Source organism: Sander lucioperca, chromosome 7 (genome assembly GCF_008315115.2).
Source record: "Sander lucioperca isolate FBNREF2018 chromosome 7, SLUC_FBN_1.2, whole genome shotgun sequence".
NCBI classification, from domain to species: Eukaryota; Metazoa; Chordata; class Actinopteri; order Perciformes; family Percidae; genus Sander; species Sander lucioperca.
In genome coordinates, this window is record NC_050179.1 from 29,595,816 (window position 1) to 29,618,583 (window position 22,768).

The following is a 22,768-nucleotide window of genomic DNA, read 5'->3' on the forward strand; positions in this document are numbered from 1 at the left end:
GGATGATCTGATATTCAGGGTCTCATGGCAGAGTTTATCAGCCGAACTCCAGAGCGCAATTCTACGTTTGGTGTACCGAAATCATCAGACACGGTGTCTAATCGCTGCGTCTTCTTCCTGCCGCCATGCAAGCCCAGACGGTAGCCTATATTTAGCTTAGTATGATTGTGATTTATGTATGCCTATTAAGAAACAAATAGTCGTTATTTAATCTATTGATTTGTGTACAGGGACACGTTTTTCTGCGTTTTATCGTGTTGGTGAGCACGCATTTTAAATGAATGTATTTGAATGGGAAGCATATTGCGTGATAACAGCACGATTATGGTAGCGAGTAGTATTGAAAAGCCGAAAATCCGCGTAAGGACGTTGGTTGGGGTGGTGGATGGATCAAACAACACAGGACTCTCACCCAGGAGACCGGGGATCGCGTCCTGCGTGTGGTAGTTCCTTTCCACGTTCTTCTTCTCCTAACCACAACCTTTCCCCGTCTTTCTTTTCCTAACCACAACCGTCCTGTTGTTGTCGGCGTTGTCAGCGTTATTGTCGCCGGCGTGCAGCGTTTAATTTCCCCGTTGTTGCATTCCCCCAGAGACCGCGGATCGTGTCCTGGCGGCCGTTGTGTCACTGTCTACCGCGTGTGGCGTCCCCGTTGTTGCATCCCCCAGAGCAGGCCAGTGTCATGGCAGTTGTGGCCGGTGTGCGGCGTTTAATTTCCCCGTTGTTGTGTCCCCCAGAGACCGCGGATCATGTTGTCACCATCTCCCCCAGGGCAGGCCAGCTGCAGCCCAGTGGCATGGCAGTTCGTGAAATAGTAACGTTCCAATTTCGTGGTGACCAGCACGAAATAAAGTAGAAAATCGTTTCCCTGTACACGAATCAATAGATCAAAATAACGTCACCATTTCACGAAGTGCCGTGAGACCGGGTTGTAACTTTTTAGAATTTGTCACATACTTCGCAGTTCGTTGTTCTGAGTTCGCTGTGCAGTACGCACCGTCAGCTCAGCTGTACTTCATGGAAAGGAGGGGAGAGACAGAGGTAGAGTGGTCTGCAACCCCAGCCCCCCCCCCGCCAGCACCCCCTGCCGAAAATGACTTCCCGCGCGTCTGGTGATTAGGCCAAATGTTTGTGCCCTCTAACTAACATCTGCAAACTGGGCAGCTGAAATGAACACATACACTGGCTATTACTGTAACAAGCTGTGCAAACAAATCGCCGTTTTGCATAGCATTCAGTTTATTTAAATGGGTCCGGGCTAAGACCCGAACCTCCTCAAGTCCTAGAAACGCCCCTGGCTGGCGGTGAGTTGCTTGATCTATCTTCCTTGTGAGTTTTCTAACGACACTGTTATGGTTCATTAGTCTATATCCTGTGAAGGCTCCTATGCCTTAAAGGGGGCGCTTTGGCAAGTTCTTCGCTGTTTTCTCGCTTTTTACTCTCAGGTTTCTCTATAGAGCTCCCCCTACAGCTTCGGAATAGATATTTGTCATCGCTGTCGTAAAAACTTGTTGGTGTGTTTGGACTTTGGTTGTGTTACTTTTGCTTTCTTACATCGCTACACCTTCACACATCCATACACTACACACATTACTGATAAACTGACAGCATGTTTAACTTTGTTTATTTAAAATCATTTAATTTAATTGAGCAAACATGTTCCCACATTTTGTTATACCTTTGAGCCATGTCATAAAAATCCACGATGTTCCACTTCTACTCCACATGTCCGTTCCCTTCCTCTGTCTTTGTGTTGGTGTTCTAACCTCTGGTGGATTTGTGAGGACTATGGTTAACTGCTCCTCAGATCTCTGCAGGGTAAATCCAGACAGCTAGCTAGACTATCTGTCCAATCTGAGTTTTCTGTTGCACGACTAAAACTACTTTTGAACATACACATGTTCCACCAAAACAAGTTCCTTCCTGAGGCTATTTAGCAGAGGCACTGTGGCTCTGTCCGGTGCTTAGCGCCACCCAAGACCATTGTGATTGGTTTAAAGAAATGCCAATAAACCAGAGCACGTTTTTCTCCCATCCCTGAATGCTGTGTGGACTAACCAGACCTTCCTTTGCAGCGCTGTGGAGGAAAGTCTGGCAAAGCGAGACTATGGTGGCATATGTCCCACCGTGTGCTAATGCCAAATTAGTCAAAGACACAATAGCCAGAGTTGCTCACAACCTTCAAAGTCACTCACGCAGTGCTCGAATTATCTTTTTGTCTTTAAGGGGGTCTCTCTATCTCATAAAAAAAGTTGGCACACCCTGCACATAGCCTAACAAGGCTATACAATTAAATAGTCTAGGCGCGAGTGGCGCTTTTGTGGCTTATTATCTTGACACACGCACACAACAGACAGAGTTTTTTTATTTTTATTTTTTTATTTTTTTTTACAGAAATGGAGTCCTTTTAATTAATTTCAACATATTATTGATTTTAATAGTCCATATTTCATTTTAATTTCGCAATACAAAGAAAGACTAGAACGAGACTAAACGATTTAGTCTGAGTGTCATTCTCATTTTCACAATGAAATAAAACGTAACTCATTAGACCCAGACCACCGTCTCAGATCTCCTCAGTGTCAGACCCAATAATACATGTAGTCTTTAACTTCTACACAGGGAAAATGCACTAACTGGCAGAACTGAATAAAGCCATTGCACAGCCAAACTATGTTCTAGTCTTATAATGTACACATAGTGATAACAACACCTGGGTGTTCAGTCCTCTCGTGTGTTGAACCGTGGAAATAAATAGACAAACAATTTTTGAATTTGCACTGCGATGTTGTCGGGAAGCCTATTCACTGAATATTCTGCCATCAGAGATTGCATTGTATTGCTGACAGGTGTTTCAAAATATCTGGGAACTTTTTCGGAGCTCTGAATGGCAGAGGATAGCTAAAAATGTATTTATATTCAAGATGTATTGGTGGTATATACCTCAAAAGCACATTAAGCTAAAAGCAAGGTGACTTCTTCGGACTTGCAGGTGCTGTCAAATGGATCGTATGTGGTTTGCTCACATAGCCTAGTGGTGTGGTGGTGAAGGGCAGTCATGCTGCGTTCATGAGCGTAGGGTAGGCTCAGGTCTACTGTACGTCCCATAGTAGCCTATATTTTATATTTGAATTTAACGTCTTTAATGGTAAGAGGCCACACAGGGATGGATAATGAGCATTGTTTAAGATTAAATTACAATGCCACATATGGCAGACACCTTCAGATGTGAGAGACCCCCTCAGATTTTTGACTTTGTTGCTTTCATGGGAGCCAGTCCTCACTCTATGGGAGCTCGGCTCCCTCTGGCTCCCACGTAATTCGAGCACTGCACTCACGGATGCTCTTATGATCATCATTTGTGATTTTAACCACTGCACCCTCTTCCCTTCATTGCCTTCTTTTAGGCAGTCTGCTCCCTGCCCAATGTGGAGTAACAGAACTATTCACTTGTTTTATGCTAATGTAAAGGACAGTTACTCTTCCATTGCTCTTCCACCCCTTGGAAGCTCAAACAATAACCTGGTGCTGTTCACTACCAAATACACGCCCCTCTCCACTAAATCTGTGCGTGTGATATCTGAGGAGGCACGCCAGGAGCTAAGGGTTGTATGGAATGCATGGACTGGTCTGTATTTTATGAAGAGAACAATAACAGTGGGTTAATAATGTGGCCATATTACTGAGTATATAAACTTCTTAGTTGACATTATTATTCCATGTAAAACCATCAAAGGCCTTGCTCAGACTCCCATCCCAAATCAGCTTTTTGGCATATCCAGATTGTATGAATGTGAAAATGAAATGCAAATCTTTGAAATGCGATTCTAATCTGATTTTGACAAATACATCTCAAATTGGATTTTGGGTCACTCGTGTAACCGAGGACTGTGAATTGTGCCTATACTTATGCACGTAAAAAAATAAAAACACAGAAGCTCTGTAGTCCAAACCAGCGTGAACCAAGGCAGTTTTTATTTACTTCCATGTTGTCAATGGCACTCCGAGCATTTTGCTAAAGAGACAACTCAGAACTCAGAAGTGCTGAGCAGAATGTATACTGCTACAGTACTAGCAGACCAATGTGGAGGGTTCTGCACCACGACTTGACAGCGTGATTGTTTGGAGGGTGAAATAATGGTCTATTTCTCATGCTTCCGCGTTAAAAAGCCAGCGTAGCTACTCTGACGTCTTTGGTGTTACCACAGCAACCCAAGCAGATAGGTTGCTGATGTCTGGACACACAAATCCGATCTGATCACATGCAAATAAAAGTGGAGACAGTCTGTCTTAAAGTTGTTCATGTATACAGTTAATTGTCTACAAAGTACCTATCTATCAAAAAGTGAGTTAAAACAATGGTGATTGAACATATGACCAACTGATGAAAGTGCTTGCATTTGCTGCTTTGTCAAGTAATCCAATCTGAGTGTCTGGGGGCGACTTTCCCGCCCTAAATTCAAATGGAGCACACAGTTAGTGACGCTTTTTACGTCATTCAGCAGGGGTTGGTCTCCCCATCTGCCCCATGGTCTGCCTAGGTAGAGCTTCTCACTGTTGAATATGCTGTGTTCCATCGTACTAATTGGGAACTTCCGACAAGGAAAGACGCAAAGAAAGGGTACGTTACTGATCCGGACACCTACATTTCATTACTGCTGAGTCACAATGGTGCAGAGAAGAGAGACAGAGAAAGACGACAGTTCAGTTTCCAGTCCAAAGAAAAATAAACAAAAAACTGAACTGTCTGTCCTCCCTGTAATGAACCACCCTCTCTCCACGGAGTCGCTTTTCGGGACTAACATTCAGGAAATGATAGCCTGTTCTCGATGGCACCCGTAAAGCCTCAGAGCAGCTGGGATCTCATCTCCACACGCAGCAGCAGTCAGCGGGTTCGGCAGCTCCCCTGCTCCGCAGAGAGCTCCGGGGATAGGCCTGCCACCGTCACTTGCCATCCCGGATCTGCGTACGTAGCCATACTGTTTTTATAATAATACAGGGGGTAAGAGTCTGTGTCAAGTGGGTCCCATGTCTTGTTGATGAGGCCCACTGCAGTCGGGAAAAAGTCTTTTAAGACGTGAGGTTTTGGTCCTGATGGACCTCAGCCTTCTGCCAAAGGAGAGTGTGAGAGGGATCAGCTAAAATCTGCCCAGCCCACCTCAAGGTTCTGGAGGCGTACAGGTCCTGGAGAGACGGCAGATTACAGCCAATCACCTTCTCAGCACAGCAGATGATACGCTGCAGTCTGCCCTTGTCCTTAGCAGAGGCAGCAGCGTACCAGATGGTGATGGAGCAGGTGAGGAAGGACTCAATGATGGCAGTGGTGAAGTGCACCATCATAGTCTTTGACAGGTTGAACTTCTTCAGCTGACGCAGGAAGTTAACATCCTCTGATTGTTTTTTTTGATGAGGGAGCTGATGTTCAGCTCCCACTTGAGGTCCTGGAAGATGATGCAGCCCAAAGGACTCCACAATGTCGACTGTAGAGTCGCCCAGGTTGATGGGGCTGCGTCCTTCCTAAAGTCCACAACCATCTCCACTGTCTTCAGAGCGTTTAGCTCCAAGTTGTTCTGACTGCACCAGGTCACCATGTGGTCAATGTCCCACCTGTATGCACACTCATCCCCACCAGAGTCCAATGAGGGTGGTGTCATCCGCGGCCTTCAGGAGTTTGATGGACTGGTGTTTGGAGGTGCAGCTTTTGGTGTACAGAGAGAAAAGCCTGCAATCCATAAATAGGATCATGGTGTAGGTTCCTCAGGGGGTCTAAGTGCTAGACGAATAAATGAAGAGCCATGTTGACTGCGTCGTCTAAAGACCTGTTGGCTCTGTAGCAAACAGCAGGGGACCCAGGAGTGGGTCGGTGAGGGTTTTGAGGTTAGACAAAACAAGGCGCTCAAAAGACTTCATAACCACAGAGGTCAGAGCGACGGTTCTGTAGTAGTACAGTTGATAAGCCCCCAGCTTCCAAGTGCTCTTACACACACACACACAGACACAAGTGTGTGCAGATCAGCTATGCAAGCTGCTTGACTATATTTTCTCACTGTCTTTATCCCAGTACAAGATTCCAGCTATGTGGAAGACATCAGGGGCATGTCAAGACCTTAGGCCTATTGCTCTCACTTCACATATTATGAAATGTTTTGAAAGGTTTGTCGTGGTGAATCTGAGTAGGCTGGTCTGTGCCTTCCAGGACCCGCTTCAATTTGCATACAGGAAAGGGGTAAAAGTGGATGATGCCCTCCTTTTTCTGTTACATAGAATCTACAGCCATCTGGAGTTAACCGGTGCATCTGTCAGAATAATGTTGTTTAGATTGTCTAGCACTTTTCATACAATACAGCCACATATTTCAGGCAACAAACTTTTAATTTTAACCTAAATAGTTCCACAGTTGTATGGGTCTTGGATTAGGCCTAGCTCACATGTAGACCTCAGTATGTGGCGGTACAGTTTTATCTTAATTTCAGGCATAGCAATGCATCATGCCACTTACACAATTCTCTGACTACCCTGCCCTAGTTGGCTACATTTCTAACGGCGACAACTCAGATAACCAAGAGGAAGTGGGTAGATTTTTCAGATGGTGTAAGGAAGCCCAGCTGATTCTTAATGTAGACAAGACTAAGGAGCTTATTGTGGTTTTTAGAAAGAAAAAGCAGAGGTTACACCCGTACCAATTAAAGGAAGTGGTTGAGGTGGTCCCCTCTAGAGCTGCCAATCTTCCTGTATAATACCATTCGAATTTCATTTGTTGTTCTTTTAATATTCAAATAATGTTTCAATATTTAATGCTCAAATGTAGCCTGTTATTAATATGTACTACAACACTCAGGCTTATGCATTGTCAATGCCACTATAAACATGTGGTTGTTGTTACACGTTCTGTCCACTAGAGGGACTTCTAACATCAGCCTGGCCTTGAGGGGCCCTATGTCACATGGTGGTGCATTGCATTTTCCACCACGAACACACAGCGACAAACCAAAATCAACACAGAACTCTGTAATGAAACATTATCAACACTTGTAGTGAAGCAGCTCTGTTGTAAAGGCTAACTGTGCTTGGTTAGCACAATGACATCACGTTAGAAAGCACAATAGCAAAATAGTATACAAATGGGTGACACATTTTGCTGTTACAGGTCATCTATGATCATTAGATGGAAAATTACTCAGTTTCAGAAGCATTAAAAAGTTACACATAGTAACTTTAAAGGTGCCCTGCCACACAAAACCGTTTTTACTTGTATTTGTTTAAATCTGTTAGGTCCATATGTGTTTGTGTTATGTGGTGAATGTGAAAATGAACTGCTACCTCCTCTGTCAGCTCTAGCCACTGAACAGAAATAAGAGGAGAAATCAGGCCAATTACAAAAGCTGGTCAGTCTGACGTGGTGTTGCCTGAACTCATTACTATTCATGAGCTCGCCTAGTTGCGCTGGGTAAAGGATGCTGATAGCCAGGCTCTCATTGGCTAGCTGTTAGCCAATCAGAGTCAAGCAGCTTAACTCATTGAATATTAATGAGAACTGGCACAAATCGAGCTGAGTCTTCCTGCAGGCTTTCTATACCACGCTAGAATGGCTTGAAACAAGGTAACCAAGGTACATAGTCCATGGTAAACTTCAGACATTACCACAAAGTCATGAAATACATGTGGCTGGCAGGGCACCTTTAAATCCTTTTCATTAAACCCAAGGACGGTTTACACAAGTACAGGGGAACAAGGGAAAAGAAAATAGTAGGCCAACACAAACATGGACTGAATATAAATAAAAACCAGGCGCTAAATGAAAGAGGGATGTGATTTAATGTTGGCTACTGACTACAACCACATCTAAATCTAAAGTTATTTCATGAATGAAATAGACATATTACATACCTGAGGGCCAATTCGGTGTCAGTTTTGAATCATTTACAATCCCGTAATTGTCTCCATCTGTTGAAAGCCTGACCCTCATCTTTCTCTTTCCCTTTTAGCTTTTAGTTGTAACTATAACAGATAACTTCTAAATAACATTAAAATACAATAAAGAAGAAATCCCCTGCTACCTTTTACCTGGCTGAAACCAAAATCTGTGGCCCGTCAGAATGTGTGACTGTAGATCTGTTCTACCTGCTGTAAATCATTCTGTGACTGCCGGAATTCAGACCTGGGCAAATAGTGTTCTTTTTTCACTGTTAGTCTCGTTTGCCGTTACAGGTCATTTATGATCATCATTAGTTTCAGAAACATTTAAAAGTTACATATAGTCCCTTAAAGTGAGCTGTCATGCCCTGCATAGAAGCATCTTATTCAGGCTTTTCTTTTAAGTTGCCATGGTAACCACTGACAGTAAACCATTGCATGAACAACAATATAATGAAACTGGTGAAGGAAGAAGATGCCCTCTGGCTGACGGTTTCCGACTCAGTTACAGCTGAGTGTCTGCAGTGGAGGACCAGAGGGTGTAGGTCATTTTGGGTCTCTCAGCATCCTACCCCATCTAGTGGTAGTCCTGGAACATTTTCTTTTTAGATTTTATTTAAATAATTGCGTTTCTTTGTTTAACTGTACTTAATTGCTAACACTAGCTAAGGTATTAAGGTGTTTGACTGGTAGTTGTAGATTTGAGACCTGGACTAGCCAGACCTTCCTTTGCAGCGCTGTGGAGGAAGGTCTGGCAATGCAAGACTGCTATACTCTGTGTTGGCTTGAAAGCTCATTTAAGGCTAAGTTGACCACTAGAAGTGGAACAGATTTTTAACACCTATCAAGCTTGTCATGAACGTGTATGATTTAAAGAACCCCTCTACCAATTTATACACATGAAGATCAGATTAGAAGTTGTAGGGATGTTCACTCATTCATTTATTCATTCAACCTTTACTTCTACTTGAGAAATCATTGAGGGGCAGCCCTCATTTACAACATCCAGTAATTACAGAGACAAAAACAAAACAACAACAGCGAAAAGAAGCGACACCATCATAACAAAGATAAAAAGAAAAGAAAACTTTCTGAATTGGAAAAATTATTTGATAAATAAATTAGGATAATAACAATGCAAAAGAAAGTACAATCATGTAAAGCAGTTACAAGCAGAAGTTGGCAGATTTACCAACTTTGAGATTCAGAATTCCCACAGAACCAGAGAGTTTTTATATTCAGGCTGTGAAACAGGTTGTCATCATTGTTTTGCTTGATTTGCTTAATTCTATGACGGCTATGGAACTTTTTGCTGACTTATGTAGGGCTGGATGTCGACCGAAATGCCACAAAAGTCAAAACAGTGACAAAAAAGCAAAACATGTTTTTGCAAAAAGCGACGCATTTTTTAAAAATCGACAAAAACATCTGAGAAAGCCACAAAAAAGTCGGAAAAGGCAAACGACGACGAAAAAAAGCTACAAAAATGTCAATGTCAATGTCAAAGCGACATGCAGTAATACAGTCAAAGGTATTTTACTTTTTCGATGTATGCATGTCATTAAACTCTACATGTCTGGCCCTGGGTGTGATTCTCATTTCCATTGGGGCCCTCAGTGAAGGTGAGTTTGACACCCCTGGTGTACACTCACCTTGAAGATTATTAGGAACACCTGTTCAATTTTTTGTTAATGCAATTATTTAATCAACCAATCACATGGCAGCTGCTTCAATGCATTTAGGGATGTTGTCTAGACAATCTCCTGAACTCCAAACTGAATGTCAGAATGGGAAAGAAGGGTGATCTAAGCAACTTTGAGCATGGCATGGTTGTTGGTGCCAGACGGGCTGGTTTGAGTATTTTCCAATCTGCTCAGTTACTGGGATTTTCATGCACAACCATTTCTAGGGTTTACAAAGAATGGTCTGAAAAAGGAAAAACTTCCAGTATGCTGCAGTCCTCTGGGTGAAAACGCCTTGTTGATGCTAGAGGTCAGAGGAGAATGGGCCGACTAATTCCAGCTGATAGAAGATCAACTTTGACTCAAATAGCCACTCGTTACAACCGAGGTATGCTGCCAAGCATTTGTGAAGCCACAACACACACAACCTTGAGGTGGATGGGCTACACCAGCAGAAGACCCCACCGGGTACCACTCATCTCCACTAAAAATAGGAAAATGAGGCTACAATTTGCACAAGCTCACCAAAATTGGACCTTTCAAGACTGGAAAAATGTTGCCTGGTCTGATGAGTCTCGATTTCTGTTGAGACATTCAGATGGTAGAGTCAGAATTTGGCGTAAACAGAATGAGAACATGGATCCGTCATGCCTTGTTACCACTGGGCAGGCTGGTGGTGGTGGTGTAATGGTGTGGGGAATGTTTTCTTGGCACACTTTAGGCCCCTTAGTACCAATTGGGCATCGTTTAAATGCCACAGCCTACCTGAGCATTGATTCTGACCATGTCCATCCCTTTATGACCACCATGTACCCATCCTCTGATGGCTACTTCCAGCAGGATAATGCACCATGTCACAAAGCTCAAATCATTTCAAATTGGTTTCTTGAACATGACAATGAGTTCACTGTACTAAAATGGCCCCCACAGTCACCAGATATCAACCCAATAGAACATCTTTGGGATGTGGTGGAACGGGAGCTTCGTGCCCTGGATGTTCATCCCACAAATCTCCATCAACTGCAAGATGATATCCTCTCAATATGGGCCAATATTTCTAGAGAATGCTTCCAGCACCTTGTTGAATTAATGCCACGAAGAATTAAGGCAGTTCTGAAGGCGAAAGGGGGTCAAACACGGTATTAGTAGGGTGTTCCTAATAATCTTCAAGGTGAGTGTATATGTTATGTGATTTGAAATGAATCTGCAGTACTCAGCATGCATCACTAGAGGGTAGTACAAGTGTAGAAACTGGAAGCAGACTGCAGACCTGCAGGCTTCCATCATGGAGGTATTAGATTACGGTTTGGACAAAGACATCCTGAAAGCCTGAATGAATTGCCTAGTGGGCTGTGTAGACTACTAATTAAACTGAAATAGTCAAAAATAAGAATCTATGCGCAACTGCAATCTTCATATTTGCATTGTTGATATGGGCTACTGGTAAGTGTTCAGCCCTGATGGTTTTAGCTTCTTTGAAACAGAATATGTGTAATTGTGGGGACTGCATACAATTACTAATTTAAAATGGATAATATGAACTGTATTTAAATATTATAATATTAAATACCACAAAATCTGTGGCGTTTTGAGAAGATGAATGCTGGTCACTACGTGTATGTAGTCTGACATTTGTCCTGACATTTAATTTTAATAACTTTATGTTAAGTGCCGTTTTGCCGTTTCATCCAGAAACAACGGCATATCTTTTATTAAAGCAATGTAACAATATTTTCTAAATGAGGTCATAACAGACTGGAATATTTCATCTGACACAAACAGTTTGTTGTTTACAAGAATATGAATTAATATGTGCCACTGTATGTCCAGAGAAAGGTTGCAGTGAGTACGTGTCACTCAGCCTGCTGATATCTGTACACTACAGCTGCACTTGGCAAAGACAAAATGAAAAAGTTTTTCTAAACCCAACACTAAATCATCCTCCTTAGCATGCTGGGAAAGGGTTCACCGAGAGACAGGACACTTCTTAGGCTTAAACAAAGAGCTGTGTGTGACTCAACACACTGCTGAGCTACCTGCACATCTGTGCTGAACATCTGTCCTGCACTAACGTAACAGCACAAGCCTTTTCTTTTCTTCTGATGTCAAAACAACGAAAGATCACCCCACTCTAAAACTTTTTATCATAAATCTACAGTAATATACTGACAGCAGCTTTGCCATTAAACTACTGTTTATTTACAGTAAGCATACAGTATTTTAAAACGATGGTATTTAACTGTAAACAGGTATACAGTTACCTACTGTGGTATATGAAATGACAGTAATATACTGGCAAAGGCTTCACCACTAATAGTAAGCATACTGTTTTTAAATTGGATTCTATAGAATTCTGTCATCATTTTAGACTTGATATGAATCTGTATGACTCAACAATTTAGCATCCTCATATCGCTAAGCAGTGTCACCCAGATGTGTGTTATAGATTTAGACTGACAATTACATTTATGTCCTCAGCTAGGGGGATTTTCATCACACACACACACACACACACACACACACACACACACACTCACACCCACACCCACACACACACACACACACACACACACACACACACACACACACACACACACACACACACACACTCACACCCACACACACACTCACACCCACACACACACACACACACACACACTCACACACACACACACACACACACACACACACACACACACACACACACACACACACACACCCACACACATCACACACACACACACACCCACACACACACACACACACACACACACACACACACACACACACACACACTCACACCCACACACATCACACACACACACACACACACACACACACACACACACACTCACACTCACACACACACACACACACACACACACACTCACACCCACACACATCACACACACACACACACACACACACACACTCACACCCACACACATCACACACACACACACACACACACACACACACACACACACACACACACACACACACACACACCCACACACACACTCACACCCACACACACACACACACACACACACACACACACACACACTCACACCCACACACACACACACACACACACACACACACACACACACACACACACACACACACTCACACCCACACACATCACACACACACACACACACACACACACACACACACACACACACACTAACACCCACACACACACTCACACCCACACACACACACACACACACACACACACACACACTCACACCCACACACACACACACACACACACACACACACACACACACACACACACACACTCACACCCACACACATCACACACACACACACACACACACACACACACACTCACACTCACACCCACACACACACACACACACACACACACACACACACACACACACATACACACACACACACACACACACACACACACACACACCCACACCCACACACATCACACACACACATACACACGTCACACACACACACATACACACACACACACACACACACACACACACACACACACACACACACACGCTGCAGTAACAAACAGAAGTTGCTAACAATCCCTCAGCTGTGTATCACCATCACAGCGATTCTTCTCCAGATACCAGTCTGAAACCAAACTTAAAGCCAACCGATGCGCCCATTCAAACCACACCTGGCCAAGTTTGAAAACATGACTAGGAGATTTTAATTAGAAGCAATTAGAGGTGGCGACCATGCGGAGAGCTGGATACGCCCCCTGCTTTTTTTAGACTGGAGAAAAAAAAGATGGTCTAATTAGGCCCGAGGCTACTTTTATTCATGTGACCTGTGGAGACCCCGTGCAAGCTGTTTAACGTCACTGGCCTGACAATTGGAACGGGAATCCATTTGAATGAGCCGTGCATGTTGACATAAACAGACACCATTCCATTCACTGCAGTGGGACGAGTTATCTATGAGCCTTGAATGGCCTGTGTGAATGAACACACAGCAACAGGTGACCAGCAGTAGAGTCCCTGTATACATAAATAATAAGCCAATGAGCCACCTCGATAGGAATTGTTCTGTTACATATTCCTTTACATGGAATTGCGCACAGCTGTGGGTATGTGAGTATTTTACATTATTTTATAGAATATAAAATATATATAGAATTTTGGCTTAGGTTCTCTCTTTTTAGGAAGCCAAAACTTGCATTCTCTGTTAAAACTTTTGGGAAAAAACTATAACAGCGTCATGTAATCTATTCCTTATTTTCAGAATCAGAATCAAAAATAGATTTATTGCCAGGTGAGTAGCACTTACTAGGAACTTGCTTTGGGTTGATGGTGCATACATAAAAACAATAATATAAAATAAACAAACAATAAACACAGAAACAAATAACACATACAGTACATATATATATAACTATTTAACATTAAGAAGGAAAAACGAGGCTGTATAGTTAGTGCAGGATGTACAAAAATGTAGAGGGATTTGCAAAAGTTCAAGCCGGGGGATCCAACGAAGCCCCTCTGTGGACCTCGAGAACCCCCCTGAAGGACTCCAAAAGGACCCCCACAATGGACAACAGCACTTAAAAAAAAAAGGCATTCAGAGTTCTTCTTCCTGTCACAAATTAGCTATCAACACTTTTCATACAGCCCAATTTCATATGCCATTTGTGTCAATTAGACCAAACTGGCCATCACACATGAATCATTTTCTTGGCAGCTGCGGTAGCCTGAAGGCACCCTGCTGGTGGAGCCTACCATCCTCTGGAGGAAAAAAACAACAAAAAGAATGGCATGATGGTCCTATTATAGCCTCAGATGTGAGAGGAGAGTGTCCAGGAGGAGGCTGGGGCTCAGCTTCATTGGCTGAAAGCTGCACCTTTTTAGGATTTAGCGTCTTAGAATGTGTCCCTTTAGACAGCTCTGAATGGGGTTTACCTTCTTTGAATATGTTGCTTTAAGGCTTGGACTCAAACTGTGGCTCCAGGCCGGCTCTCCCTGCTCTGGTAGGTAAGGCCTGCACCCTCTAGGACTCATGGGAATATAGTTGTTTTAAATGTTGTATTTTCTGTGTGAAAAGAGTTTCTGAGTTTCTGAAGGTGAATATGCGCTGGATTTAGCCAACAGACAGAAGATCCAGGTAACAAAGGGGCGGTTCTGCTCCTGTGTACCAAGCGGCGGCGGCGGCAGTACTGTGAGAGCGTGACCTGACCTGACCTACATACAGTAATGGTAATGCAGATGTAAACACAAGATTGCTTGTTAAAGAATGTTTAAAGCATATGATGATGGAATACATGTACTCAAATGAAGAAAAAAAAACAGAAAACATTTTCTGTCATCATTGATGTCTTTTGTATGTTTGCCTATTTGTCCAGACCAGCCGACATATATAGGCCTATATTTATGAAGCGTGCTCATCAAGGTCAAGGCTTATCATGTATCTCTCTGGAACTTTAATAATTGTGTAGTGGAGTTTTGAGAGCAAAGAATGAGAATGTTTTGAGAGGGTATTAGTCAGTCTGTGTCTGGCATGTTGTTTTGGTGATACAGTAGGGGAGACTTCAGCACCTATAGCTCGCTGAGTTTTTTGAGCTTGAGTTCTCAAGCCTTTAAGTACCCACACTTGTTTACTACAAATGGAACCAAGTCAACCCTCTAAAAGATTAGACAGACCTTGTGAGTGGATGTCAAATACATGGTGGTCCTTTACCTTTACCGGCAGGTTGTAAAAACGAAGCAAAAACAGATGATATTGTTCAAAAACAGTTTAAACTACTAGTTTATCAGTCTGAGTTGCCTAAATAGTTTCGTGTCCATCCTCAAGTGTGCTGCACTTTGTCAACAGAAATGTGTGATCATGTTTATATGCGCAGATTTGACATTTTTGGAGGGAAATGGCTTTGGACTGGCCTTTTACAGGAAGTGATTTCCGCTGAGGATGGGCAGGTTACAGTGTGGTGACATCAGACCTGGTCGGAGAGGATATTAATGCTCAGTTTCTCAGATAGCATGTGTCACTATGAGCCGGCCGCGGTGTCGCCCTGTCTGGAGCCACGCGGCCCTGCGGCTGGAGGGGGGGGGCAGAGCGCAGACAGACATGACAAATGAAAAGCTCTCATATTATTTCACCAGGCATATTTTAATATAGAAAATATAGAACGACTTGTTTTAAGTGATACTTTGCTTGATGCGCACGCTCCATTTTAGTCCATATACTTTTTTGTAGGCTATTCATTTCCGATTTTTAATTCAATTTAAAATTTCTGAATGAGATGCGCTGTGTAAGGGAATATAGAAACACGCGTTTTTTTTTTAAACATAATGAATGAATAATAGACGAATAATTAGGGACACTTATTACACACACTAGACCAAAGCCTAAAACGCCAGAAATTCTTATCAGTTATTGGTGAATGAATTATTTAATTCATGTAGGCCTATGTGTGACAAATATACACACATGGTAGCCTAAAAAAATTCCAACGCTTCTTGAAATCACATTAAAAAATATTTCTATTTATTATTCTTTTTTTCTTTATATAATTAAACGTATTTCAATGAACATTACCTATTTTTTAAGTAGCCTAATTGTCTATAGGCCCAAGGTGATTCGACTTATTTCAAGAATAGGGAAATTAGAATAGACTAGACTAACAAATACATAAAAGTGGACCGGCAGGACACGCCAGGATAGCTAGCCTATTAAAAAGGATGGAGGATCAAATCCGAGGACTTGGAGGTGAGAGAGGGACACAGCGCTGGTGTCCCAGAGACAGACCACCAGAACCCGCATTCTGTCTCCATGAAGGAGCCCTGACTGTCCCGCCGATGCTCCGGGATCTGTGGGGAGGATCCGCGCTGCTCTGCGGCCGCGCCGCTGCACACACGCTGCTGAGCGGCACACACACCTCCGCATGCAGCTATCTATATATATATATAGATATATATATATATATATATATCTATATATATAGATATATATATATATCTATATATATGCTACACGTGCGTGTCCAGGCTTCGCTTTAACAAATTAAAAGGGTGAATAAATATCATAAATCACAGTCAGTGAAAAAATAAAAAAAGAAACAGAAGCCAATCCAAAATAGGCTAATTGACATTTTTACCAAAACGAAAAAGTTTATTCTTCTATACTTCCATTTACTATGCCATTTGCACAAGTAGCGTATGTACTACATTTGCACATATTTATAATATAATGTCATTGTAGGTGTTTATATAGTCCCGCTGGGATCAATAAAACGTAGGCTATAAATTAAATGAACTTAAATTAAGTTTGCTGTCCTGTCTGAGTCTGTACATAATGTTGATGTTGATAATGTAATATTGCGTGTGTGTTTTTTAATCTACTGTGACCTACTGACCTACGTTCCGTGTGTGTGTGTGTGTGTGTGTGTGTGTGTGTGTGTGTGTGTGTGTGTGTGTGTGTGCCTGCACATGTGTCAATAAGAATACAATTGAATTGAATTAAAAAGAAAGGCTTTCTGCTTGTTAATAAATAAATATCGGCTAATAGTCCTAATTGAATTTTTAATAATAAAAACAATAACAAACAATAAGCTGCTCTCATGGTGTTTGTGTCTTAAATAGGAGGGAGTGTGTGTGTGTGTGTGTGTGTGTGTGTGTGAGAGAGAGAGAGACAGAGAGAGAGAGAGAGAGAGAGAGAGAGAGAGAGGGAGAGAGAGAGAGAGAGAGAGAGACAGAGAGAGAGAGCGAGAGACAGAGAGAGAGAGAGAGAGAGAGAGAGACAGAGAGAGAGAGAGAGAGAGAGAGAGAGAGCGATAGACACAGAGAGAGACAGAGAGAGAGAGAGAGAGAGAGAGAGAGACACAGAGAGAGACAGAGAGAGAGAGAGAGAGAGAGAGAGACAGAGAGACAGAGAGAGAGAGAGAGAGAGAGAGAGAGAGACAGAGAGAGACAGAGAGAGAGACAGAGAGAGAGAGAGAGAGAGAGACAGAGAGAGAGAGAGAGAGAGAGAGACAGAGAGAGAGAGAGAGAGAGAGAGAGAGAGAGACAGAGAGAGAGAGAGAGAGAGGGAGAGAGAGAGAGACAGAGAGAGAGAGACAGAGAGAGAGAAAGAGAGAGAGAGAGAGAGACAGAGAGAGAGAGAGAGAGACAGAGAGAGAGAGAGAGAGAGAGAGAGACAGAGAGAGAGAGAGAGAGAGAGAGAGAGAGAGAGAGAGAGAGAGACAGAGAGAGAGACAGAGAGAGAGACAGAGAGAGTTGTCCATTATCTCTCTAATAGGATTTGAAAGTCAAGAGTTGATGGAGGTTGAGTGACGGGCTCCCGTTAAGGTCACAGACAGTTCGGGGTTCTCCGGAAGTGTTGGTGAACCAGGCACACATGCACGAGGACATGACCGGACGCTATTAGATACTAATTCAGACGATACATTCAATGTTTGGGCTTGCACTGTCCCAGATTTCCTTTTCTTTGGCTTGGAAACCTTCTGCTGGGGCCAACATTATTATTACTATTATTATTATTATTATTATTATTATTAGTAGTAGTAGTAGTATTAGTATTATTAGGCCATTATTATTGGTAGTATAGTGCCTGTCCTTTGAAAATAAAGAACATCGCCTTGAATTTCAAAGGGAAGAAGATATTTTCCCAGCAGCAGCCTTTTCATTGTGCAGGCCGACATGTTCTTCCGTTTGTTATGCCTATTATGGCTGACAAATCCTTTTACAGTTAGGAATTCAGCCGAGCGCGCATGGCCTTGTGGATATCAGTGGTGAGATTGAATGTTTGTGAGTCCATTCACAGCCTGCTAATAACTTGACACTCGACGTAATGAAAGGCGTCGGGGGTTAGGGCCTTCCACCATACCAGTAGCCTATATAGACAGTATATAACTTCCACATACAGGAAATGCAACCTCCGAGGGCGAGAGCACGATGCGCGCGCGCCCGTGCGTGCCATAGTGGAGGCCTGTTCGTGGACAATCAGTAGGCTTTGATTGTCATTACATGTATTGCTATTTTCTAAGCGTTATATTGTGTGTTAGGCTACTGTTTTATTCGGTGAAACGGCTGCTGTAGCCCAGAGCCATACAGATAGTCTTTCTCTATCACTCTGCTGTAGCCTCGTTGAATGCACCATCACGTGACAGTAAAGATGTCCAGGGAAATTAATGAATTTGAATTTGAACAATCATGTAAATGGACCCACGTAGTGTCAGGAAAAACCTAGGCAGTATTCAATTCAAAACAATTGAACAATCATTAATAGGGACACATGTGCTTTATAACATCTGTGTCCTGCTGTAGAGGAAATCTTCCATGATATTTGGAAACACTGGTCAATAACAGGCCAAATACTGGCCCGTTATCAGCCTGATAATGCTCCCAACCTAAGAGTTACATAGATCACAGTTGTTGTTTTTTACATGGTTAATTAATTTTAAATCAATTATTTATTGTATATTCAAACAAACAAAGAGCAACAAAAAAAGTAGGACAGATTCAGAGCATCACCAAAAAAAAAAAACAGTAAAGACAAATCCTTATATATCCCATACTCATAGTCAGAGATTTCTAAGCATATACCTGGATCTTATATAGGATAGGTAGGCTACACTACATATTTCATACACTGTATTTTTAGTAACTTCATACACTTTTTCCAGGAACTCAACATCCATCCAACAACTTGTTTTGTTCCATTTCAAGTTGAGAGCTGTATAGCTGAGTGATATATCCTAGTATGCAAATGTTTGTAGTGTGGTTGTTAAGGTTAATATTTATGTGCTCAAATCTTGTTTATTGCATCACAAATATCATCTTATGGAAGTCCACTAAAGAATATGCTAAACAATTAATGCCCATGTGTTTAAGGATCATACAACAGTTTTTGCATGTTTAAGCTACTCACATTTACTGTACATCACTGGAGACCAGAGAGCAACACTCTTAAAACTTAAGCCATGTATTAATGTATCATTGCTTTGACCTCACTAGAATAGAATGTGTGTGTGTGTGTGTGTTTTCTCTTTTTTATTTTATTTTCTACTATATAGGCTAGCCTACTTTGTTTCTTCCTTCCAGGCAGCCACTTGTTTCAATCATCACACCCACAAACATACAGTTTGTTATAAATCATAATTGACTGTTGACAAAGGGCAGTTAGACTGCCAATTATAATTCCATAAATAGGCAATTTTTTTTTATTTTTTCCTTTGGATTGCTTTACAAAGCAGTGGGTCACAGAAGCCTACAGGATATGGCAGCAAACATTCCACAACTTCCCTGTCATGATCAATAAATACATGGAACTAAAAGTCATTATCCATATAACTTGTATTTAGGCTAGGAGATGGCAAATCGCCTACACATGATAGATATAAAACTACACAAAGCGGAAAGACGGAGACAGCGCGCGACGTCACTCGGATTTCCTGGACTCCCGGTGTCACTTGAATGGGTTGTTTCCATGGTAACAGACAACACAAAGACTGCAGGGACCATAGACTGTATATGGCAGTAAAGGCACCTGGGCAATAATGTCTTACCAAGGGTTTATGAGCCGTGTTTCTACGGAGGCGCAGGACCTCTACGACATTAAAAATGAAGCGGCAGAGTTTTACCGGGTGAACGGAGTCCCCGAGGAGATAGAGAGAGCTCTGAACGAGCTCTTCTTCAACAAGCCAGAAGACGTTCACGGTTATCTGGTAATGTCAACGTTAACCGTGTTTCCCTGCTTAAACAACATTGCACAGCCCGAGCAGTAACGTTATGTTAATGTCAGCATTAGCTAAATGGACAGCAACAGTTAACAACCGGTTATGTTTGTTAGCTGGCTAACAAACATAACCGCTACTGCACTTACGGTAGGCTAAAGTTAGCCTACCTACCTGGTTTACTTGCTCTACCAGTAGGCTAGCTAGTCGTCAGTGCTGCATTCAAGTGCTTTTAGAATGTATTTCTTATTATTAAAATGCAATAAAACAAATTGGCAAAGTGACTTTCTACTTTAAAAAAAATTGTTTTCTCTATACTACCGTCATGGTCACATATTATATTTCCCAGCCTAACGTTACCTCAACCTGTAGCTACTACACCGGTGCATTTAACTAGCTAAGTTACCTTAGCTTAACTAGCTAGGTTAACGTCACGCAATTCCATCGATAAGGGGGGTGTATTCCGTTTCTTCTGCTCTCCTCTATCCATCACACTTATCTATTAGAAAGATGCTGGCTTGGAGAAGGTGAGCAAATGAAGGGAGATAAGTGAAGTAGAGGAGACAAATGAACAGAAGTGAAACAAAAGCACATTTTTCACAGCAGACATATTGACTGATGCTAACTGAAGATTGAAGCACGTCTGTTATTAATGACAATAATTGCTCAGTTCAATAAATTGTCCTGGGAACTGGCAAACCTACCGTTAAATGGAATACAGCCACTATTAACGTTATTACTTCCACCTGTAGTTTTCTTGATGATGTCAAAATGTTTGCTGTGAAAAAGTTTAATACAGTAAGTTATGACAAACACCTACAAGTTTGATAAAGTCTGTTAACGTTACTTCTTTACAGAGCAAAGATAGATTTGACCAAAATAGGTAAATGAAAGCTGCAAATTTAGTGACCTCCCGTTTTTACAACTTTTTATCACATATATTAAATCAAGTCCTTATAAGTGGGACAATCAAGAAACGTTCTTCCACATGTCAGCCATGGCTGTTGCTAATCAGTGTGTATCTTAACAGGATTCCACCTAGGTATGGATGGCAGTGGCAGTTCTAGCTGTGGGCCAAGGGTGGCCAGTGCCTCCTTAATATTAAGCCTTGACCCCCCCTAACTATGGAAAATATTTTAAAGAGGGGATATTATTCATGTGCAGTGATACATAAAATGTAGGTTAACACTGAGTGTTTCTGTTTATTGTTATATGTGTATCTAGTCTTTTGTAGAACCAAACCTATGGAGGGTTGGTGGTATGTAACACTTGTGCTTAATATATTTGGTACCCCTAAAATCACATTTGGCCCCAGCCTGGCCCCTCCATTTGAAATGGTCTAGAACCACCACTGATTGATGGATAAGAATACTTCCTGATAGCAATCTCTTGTTTCTTGTTTCTTGGACGTTTATTGATTAAAAGCTGCTTAATGGCTGGCAAGATGGTGGCACTAAAACCAATTTCTCGGTCAGAAAGGACACGACAAGGAAGGGAAGGCAATGGCAGGAGGACGTTTTAAGGGAAACTTTTAAAAGATTAAAAACCTACACACATGTTTGCCTCAAGAGCACATCGTTTATAGAAGAGGCAGCCATTCTATGATACCAACGTTTCTGTAATGGGATATTCAGGTCTTGAGGAAAACTAGAATTGAGTTGCTCTGTTACTTTAAAATCTGTAGAAATCGCAAAAATGACTTCTAATCATCTCACCAAGTATTAACATTTCCTGCTGATTTGTATGAAACATTTGAATGGTTCAGAATTTTGAGAAAAATTGAAAAGAAATCTAATTTTATTAAAATGATTGACCTCTTGTAACACTTTCCTTAATTTTTTGAAGGACATTCAAACTTTGTTTTGGGCTGTTTGCTTCAAATGCAACACATCCTGCAGCAATTAGTTTCAGATGTAGGCTTTAGACATATTTTTACATTGCACATGAAAAATAATGATAGGTCTAGAAAAGCAGAGTTACTAACTGTGTGTGTGTGTGTGTGTGTGTGTGTTAGGCTACATCCTTTGTGAATGAGTAGTGAAAAAGTTCAGTTTTTGAATGTTGTCCCTGCATGTAATAGTGAAACGTATTTTAACTGAATATGCATATTTGTAAGGTAAAAGTTAGTATGAAATGTGTCGCAGTTTTAAACACATCTCCATGCGATGCATCTACATTAGCCTTATGAGTCTTAAAATCAGACACTCTGGCTTTAAATGTACCTAATTTATTTAACCATTACCTGTCACTCCAGGCAAATTACTTTACAAACCTAAGTGCACCACCAAGGATCAGCAGACTGAAGGGAAGGGAGGTTTATGATGCAAGAGGACAATTAGCCATTGAGACAGAGGTCTTCTGCATCATCTGCAACAAGGAAAAGGTAAAACTCATGATTTACATTTTGCCTTTCTGGCCTTTCCTTGTGAAAATCAGCACTGGTGCAATATAATTTCAACAGATCAAC

General features: G+C 41.9%; 1 protein-coding gene across 2 annotated transcripts in view; it reads left to right on the forward strand.

Annotated features, from left to right (window-relative positions):
* The first annotated feature begins 20,023 nt into the window (after positions 1–20,023).
* eno4 (enolase 4) overlaps positions 20,024–22,768 on the forward strand; it is a 29,758-nt gene continuing 27,013 nt past the window's right edge. For both annotated transcript variants that reach the window (XM_036002856.1, XM_031300407.2), the window contains exons 1-2: positions 20,024–20,292; positions 22,556–22,684. In XM_036002856.1, coding sequence (XP_035858749.1) covers positions 20,125–20,292; positions 22,556–22,684 — 297 coding nt within the window. In that variant the 5' untranslated portion in view covers positions 20,024–20,124. The remainder of the gene's footprint in view (positions 20,293–22,555; positions 22,685–22,768) is intronic.